The sequence below is a fragment of the Spermophilus citellus genome (genome assembly GCF_964194105.1).
Source record: "Spermophilus citellus genome assembly, chromosome: 1".
NCBI lineage: Eukaryota > Metazoa > Chordata > Mammalia > Rodentia > Sciuridae > Spermophilus > Spermophilus citellus.
Window position 1 is genome coordinate 177947557 of NC_138182.1, and position 7760 is coordinate 177955316.

A 7760-nucleotide genomic window follows, 5' to 3' on the forward strand; every position below is an offset into this window, starting at 1 on the left:
ATTTGAAAGTACTATGAATAAATAAAGGAATGACCTCAAAATGGTTCAATTACAATCTTCCTAAAACCACTTTTTAAAGATTATCAGATTTTTAAAATTATCAAATCCTATATAGATTTTTGTCCTTGCTGTACTTGATTTTTCGGCTGCATTTAACACCTGTCACTATTTTTCTCTTGAAAGTGTACTCATAGATAGCTTCAGAGATAGCAAAATATTCTAGAGAGTTTCTATTTCTCCAACAGTATTACCAAGTTTTCTTTATGTCTTAAGTGTTGCTATTTCTCAGGATTACAGTTTCAGTACTACTGAGATGTTTTCCCTTTTCTTGCTGTTCAGCCTGCAGGACAATGACTATCCTGATGGTTCTAATAGTCTGACTCCTAACTCTATAACTCCTGCTATGAAATTGCTCTTAGTATTAAACCTGTATAATCAAACTCCTTAGATGCCTAAAACTCAACATGTCTAAAAGAGACTCTTGGACCATTTTCTCCCAGTCTGCACCTTTTCCCAGATGCCAATGATACCACCATGCACTCGGTTTTGCTCACTGAGTCAGAACTTGCGTGTCACTGTAGTTTCCTACTCTCTAACTCCTCATGATTAATCTGTCATCAGATTCACGATTAACTCCCTAAATATGTAGGATCATTCTACTGTCCTCAAGTCTGTCCCAATCACCGTCATCATAATTTTTTGCCTGAGATTATAACAAAAAATTTCCTAGCTGACCTCTTTATTTCCTCCTCCTTTCACTATTAAAATCTTTATACTGAAAAAATGGGAAGGACTTTTGCTCTAGCTAAGATAGACTTACCTTTCTTCCTGAAATATACAAATGGACAATGTATATAAAGTAAGGGTTTCAAGAACCATAGTATCAGAAAACAAAGAAGAGAAATCCCTGAGAGATAGGAAACACACATGGGGGACACATCGACTATCCATCTATGGCTTAGTACTGTTCAGACATGGCCCAGGCAGAAGGAACCCAGGCAGAGTGTAGTAAGCTCCCAGGGCAGAGGAGACGGAGCTAAGTCAAACACAAGTCGCCTGCTGTTTATAAATTCATATTGGAGAGGGGGAACTGCATAGAAAGAGGACTTGGAGGATGCAGGGAGTCCTCCTCATGCATTCAGCAGAACACAGACGAGCACATGCATGCGCGGGAACAACTAAAAGCCAAAAGAAGAATTGTGGAAAGGATGAGAAGTGAGATTGCCTGGCCACCACAGAGGGCTAAAACTTGTGCTTCTTCCCCATAGGTTAAACCCCCAGGGGTGCTGGGGAGCAAGTACACAAAGGGATCACACCTCCTCCTGGGAACTGGTGGATATGGACTACATGCTGCTCTAGGCTCACCTAAAAATTTTCAAGCAAGACCAGAAAGGATCAAATCATTTCTAAGTAACAACATATCTCAGAATAAAGCTCTAGAATGAGGATAGGAATACAAAGATATTAAGGATTCAGCAAAGTGAAATTCACAATAATGTCCATTCAAAGTTAAAAGGCATGTTAAAAAAAAAAAAAAAAAACAGGAAAAGAGATGTGTATGGAGGAGATGAGTCAGATAATTGTAAATCATACCAGAACTGGCACAGATGTTAGGATAAGCAGAGAAAGATAGGAAATGATTATTATAACTGCATTCCATACATTCAAAAGCTGGAGAAAGATTACAAAGAACTGGGACATGAAATATATTAAAAAAAACTCAACTAGAAATAAAAAATTAAATGGCATTAATACCAGATAAAATATCAATGAGGACAGATTAAGAGGACTTGAAAACGCTAATTCAACAATTGGAAATGAAACATTTACCAGGATAGACCACATTAAGGGTAATATGATCCCTCTATTCTTCAACACCTGGGTACATGGGCTGGGAAAACTTGAGCAAATATTCAAGGAGGGACATTTAGGGACCCAAATTCCACTTGAAGAAACCAAGGCTCTTGGAGAAGTTATAGATGGCATGGGTCTAAAGATGGGAGAATCAGTGACAACTTTGATTGGTGTCTGCAACGTGGGCTACCTGCAGGAATCACAATCAACTTCTTCAAGACTTCAAACTAAGCAAGTTCAAACTGAGAACCTAAGGAGTTGGAGCTATCACTTTTACAGTCTTTAGAACTCCATATGGAATGAGCTTTGCCCATTTCTTAACTGGTTCATAACTCAAGAAGGGAAAAAGAGAATACTAGATGGATTTTTAAAATTTATTTTTTATTCTTTTTTATTCTGTTGGGTGGAATTATTCTACCAGGATAACAATGTAACCCCTGACGACTGCAGACCCTGCTGCAGGATTAGATGTTTCTCACCACCTCCTTCTTGCTAGGCTGCTGCTGTATGAGTCAGTTTATGAGTGCACTGATAGTGCAAAGGCAATGGGTTGCCCCAGCACAAATTAAGGCAGCAGCACCAATGCATCCCCATAATCACCACCAAGAACTCAGAGTGAATTAGGAAAAACATATTTTCAGTTAAGAAGATCATGAACGAATCAGGGAAAACTAGTTACATTAAATCTTGGCACAGGAATACACGTTCAAAAATGATCTCTGTGATAAAATCAGTATTACACTTTATACGTGCTGACTTAAGCACCATGAGAATCTCAAGGAAAAAAAATTGAGCATCTGTTTGCATTGTGTGCTAAATTAGAAGGGTTTCCACAGAGTACTATTTTTACTTGAAGAATAACTGACATATAAATTATAGTTATTCAGACTTGTGAATTTGGCATCTTTTTAAAAATCACAAAATGAGGCCGTCACTTTATGGAAAAGAGTGTTCTATTTGATGCTAAAGTTAAAATTCAACCTTAAAAGTGAAATAATTAGAGTATTTATTTACTATGTGTTCTTGGCAGTTTCTCAACACATAAAAGCATTTCTAATGAGTCTGTGATATTATCGCATGTGTTTTTTCAATATTGAATATAGAAATATGTATTATACAGTTAATCAATATATCCAATGACCACTGCATGTTACAAAAATCCATTCAAAGCACAAGACGGACCAATGGACTTAATATAACATTCATTAATATGGTTTCAGATTATAAATTGAAAAATAAGATTTACGAGTACCTCCTTTTAGATTTTTAGTGTATTATCCCAGAATTCTCAGTTATTTGAAAAATCTAGGAGATACTCTTCCTGTTTTCCAAATACATATCTGCAGATGGATTTCAGTGTATTCTTCAACCAAAATCTCAACAGATTAAATACAGATGCAGATATTCAAATTCAGCTGGGTTCTATGAATACAGTTACTGAACAGATTTACAGAAACAAACAATGACATTCATTTCTATTCTTTTTGTTGTAGAAAATCTAGTTTTTCATAAAAATGTTACTTATTTTAGCATGCAAGGAGTATATCATTGTTACTTTTAAATGAATAAATAAATGTTTAAAATTTTCATCTTTTATTGCTAACAAAGTAATTATCAGTAGATTATAAACAATAATTTTTGAGAGTTTAATGGGCTTAATATTAAAATACCTGAGCATCAGATTTTAGTAGCCCATCATCTTGTTGTGTCTTAAGAATGGATTCTGTTTTCAAAATATATTCATTCTTATGTAGATACCTTTTTGTTTTTAAGCAATTCTCAGAAGGAAGTAACGGGAGAATCAGAGATAGAAATCACATTTGAGAGCTGAAGGGGTAAGAAATTCTTAAAGCCACCTAGTAGATTAAGGGAGATGGGCACATGGAAGAGCCAGCATGCAGGAGACATAACTTGGAAATGAGCTTGGCTTCAAAAGGCTTTTTTTTTTTTTTTTTTAGTCATATTCAGTCCAACTTCTTAGAGCCCAACAGCTACTGAAAACTAAAAAAATTAGAAGAATCATGAACTTACCTATGCAGTCCCCATTTGCATCCTGCTTATAGCCCATGTTGCATTCACACCGGTAGCTAGAAACAGTAGGTATGCAGCGTCCATTTAAACAAAGATTAGCATGGTGCTTACAGATATCTATTGTCTGGTTCAGAATTGCTATGGAAAATTGAAGCACAAGTAATATTTAATCATTATGACATGGAGTACTTAGAGTGGACTTCTAAAATGTTATTAATAGTAAATTAGTCAAATACATATGAAAAGCCCACATTATTCTATGTTTTATTCAATTTTAATGTGGAGAATCTAAAAAAAATCATACTCTTTTGAGACACATGGCTGCAACTTGGATTTGTTAAGTTACACATCTGGAAACTCTGCCCATAATGATGTCTTTTTAAAATTTCAAGAATGTTCTACCATACATTTGAGTGCTTTCCATTTCTTTCTGGAAGTCTGCTGAATACTTAGATATAGTAAACAGGCAGTATGCCAAAAAGAATAAACATAACACCGTGGGACATCATTAAATATTATTAGCAAGAGCAGTGCTTTTAAAGAGAGTGATCTTAAATGTCAAGTACATGAATGCCAATTCTGGTCTGACGCTCATGTTCTCGATTTCTTAAGCAATTTAACAATAAAAGGGCGAGGGAAAGGCAAATATGTGTATTACAATATTTGGATTAGGCACAGAGCAGGACTTAGTTTATCTCAGTTGAGAAATGGTTTTGAAAAATAATTCAAGGAGTGCATGAATAGGGCAGCTGAAATAGGCCAAATGAAATACACTGGAACAAAAACATGGTTTTTGGTCATATCATTTAGATCAGAGAATTACAGGGCTCTGGTTTATATTTTCAGGGAACCTAGATCACACATATTTTTCCCAATTAAATTGAAAGTTTACAACACAGAATAATATTTTTTACTACAGTTTCCTAAATTTAGTATCACTATATTTTAGACCCTGAAGTGAGTTTACGCACAAACACACACACAACTCACACTTTTGAAAAATAAAATATATGTTAGATAGTATAATAATACACGAGGTAGAAAACTAAAGGATCCACAGGAAACATGACGACTTACTTAGTCCAGTGATGATGGGACCCTGTCCCCCGGCTCCAACACCAGCTCCCCCAACGCCAGGAGAAAAGCCATTGCCTCCAGGAATCGGAAGGAAGCCTGTCCCTCCTGGGCCATAGCCATTGCCATTGCCATTTGGGACAAAGCCATTCCCCCCAGTGCCTCCAGGTCTGGCTCCAGCACTCCCTGGAATCCCTCCCATTGGAAGTCCATCCATGCAAAGTCTGCGAAATTCCTCTAGAAGAAAAGAAAGTTTAGTGAAACACAATGGATGTCTTTCTACGTAATAAATGCAGTTGGCATGTTGGAATCGATCATTTTAGTTTACTATTCTATACAATATGAATCAAGAGGTTATGATCTTCATAAATGTTTTTAGTAGGTGTCTGTAGCAGAGAAACGGTTTAGGTGTTTCAGAAACTATTCAAAACCTCTATGCCACATAATTTTAACTATGTAAGTTACACAAAGAATCATTTATATGTGTATTTTTATTTTATGCCTCTAAGTACAACTCATAAAATTCCAGACACGACTATGAATGCAAGAAATCTACTTGAACAGGTGAAAACTAAAGTTTTAAGTGTTTGGTTTTACTTGAATACTCATCAGTATTACACCTATACTTTTTTTCCTGACTCTTTTCTTCTTTAGGGGATTAAGTTTTAATATGGCTCCAGAATAATATTTTTTATAATATGGATCTTAACTGTAGACAATATTTAATAAGTATTAAAATCTGCTACTTAGTGTACAAGTGTGAAAGTTGAGTGAAGAGAGGCCAGGAATATAGCAACCATCTTATTTCCGTAACTATTCAGAGAATTTAAACACTAGATTAGAATAAATAAGAATTATTAATTATGTATTACTAAAGGAGCTATAAAATTCCAAAATGTATTACTAGACATTAACTTTGATTCCAACCCCACCCCACTTTGAGGAATAGATTTGGGTTTTATGTCTTAGTGATTTTGAAAGAATGAAGAATGTGTCTTGATATTTTTTCCATAATAGCATATAGAGGTTATACCTTTATATTTCAAAAATTTTTATTTTTCATGATTTTATAATTCAATATGAAAAAGATAACATATCAATATATATTTTGTGATAAACATTAACTGTCCTTTACTGCTCATGTTATGTATAATAAGAGGAACTACTTCTCATTCGTTCTAAGGTGATTTTCCAATACAGACTCATTTATAAGGCAGTTAATATAGCAAAGTGAAGGAGAGATTATTTTAAAGGTCATGAGTTAGGAAAGAAAATATTTTCAAGGACTGGGATACAAAAGGCTGGTATTCCTGAAAGAAAATATAAATGAAGGTAAAATCTTGTTATTCAAAGACATTAAAGATCTGAAACTAAAGATCAGGAGATTGAAAGCCAAATTGAACTACTGACATTCAAAATAATTTTTTAAAACATATCTGCACAAAACAAGTCAGTTTTCAGAAATTTGTCTGATATTACTAAACTGGGAATGATCAAAACTGATCCAACACAAACATCCAAGTCACTGAAGATGTGAATAGAAGCAGAAATTGACCTTAAAGACAAGAGCCCAGCCCATCACTCTTCCTGATTCTCCTAACACCATCCGTCCTAAGGAGGCCAGTGGCCCTCCACTCACCAGAACCTCTGACAGGACAGGCTTCAGGGATGGTTCCCATGCCCCAGCATCGGCCGGGCTCACAGCAGCACTGCGTTTTTGTCATCCTGCCTGGGAGTTCTTGTGCACAGCGACCATTCACCAGGCCCGAGAAACATGTGCCTGTTCTCTGATCTGAATATATGCAATAAAAATAAAAGATATGGCAGAATTACTTCAGATTCTTAACATTTCACACATTAGGAGAGTGTAGATGAAGTGAACTATTCATTATTACTATTTTACTTGATTTCTCTTAACCTCTATTGTAGTATTCATGCGGAAGCTTCCTTCTCTTAATTTCTATATATTTATGCATTGATTTACTCATTATTCAGCAAACATTCATTGAGCACCTATTCTATGGCCTATTTCAGGAATACAAAAGTGAAAGTTGTTGGGCAAAGACGAAGGCAAACCACAGTGAGAAGTCAAACTCAGACAGATCTAGAGCTTGAAGGGAAGCAATCACCCAATCCCAATCCCAATCCCCAGATGAATTGTGAAATCAGTCCTGCTGTCTGCCACTGAGATTTTGCAGTTAGCTGTTTGTTTTGCAGCAACACCTGACTGATACATGTGTTGATTTAGAAAGGCTGGTCAGAAGCAGCTGGAGACAGAACATCTGAGCAGAGACTTGACTCAAATGAGGGCAAAAGCCATGAAGGTATGTGAAGGAAAAGTGGCTCATCAAGAATAGGCTGAGTTTCAAGTATGTGAAGAACAAGAGGTCAAATATGACTAGAGAAGAGCATGCACAAAGGAGAGTGGAAGGAACAGCTCAGAGAGGCTCTCACAGTTCTGCAGCCATTAGGGAATGTCTTTTGGATTTTAATGGAGTGTTATGAGAGTTTTTGAATAGTTTCAATAGAGAAAAGTACTGGTTGATATTTTTAAGAAGATCTCTGGCTGCTATGAGAACTGGCTGTAGTGAGAGCAAGAAAACTAATGAAGATCACAGTGTAGATATTCAGGTGAGAGACGATGGTGATTGTGATGAGGGTAGTCTCAAAGAACATGCTGAAGTGAGCAGATGGTGGACCTCACTGAAGGCAGAGTCAATGGAAACTTGCATGGCTGTGGGGTATGAGGGAAGATAGTCTTGGGGACTTCCCCAGTTTCTGACCTTCACATTTCAGACAGT

General features: G+C 36.1%; 1 protein-coding gene across 1 annotated transcript in view; it reads right to left on the bottom strand.

Moving 5' to 3' along the window:
* FBN2 (fibrillin 2) overlaps positions 1–7760 on the bottom strand; it is a 214492-nt gene that overhangs the window by 102443 nt on the left and 104289 nt on the right. Inside the window, exons 9-11 of the mRNA XM_081281769.1 lie at positions 6599–6751; positions 4963–5196; positions 3886–4023 (exon numbers count right to left, since the gene is read on the bottom strand). Coding sequence (XP_081137895.1) covers positions 3886–4023; positions 4963–5196; positions 6599–6751 — 525 coding nt within the window. The remainder of the gene's footprint in view (positions 1–3885; positions 4024–4962; positions 5197–6598; positions 6752–7760) is intronic.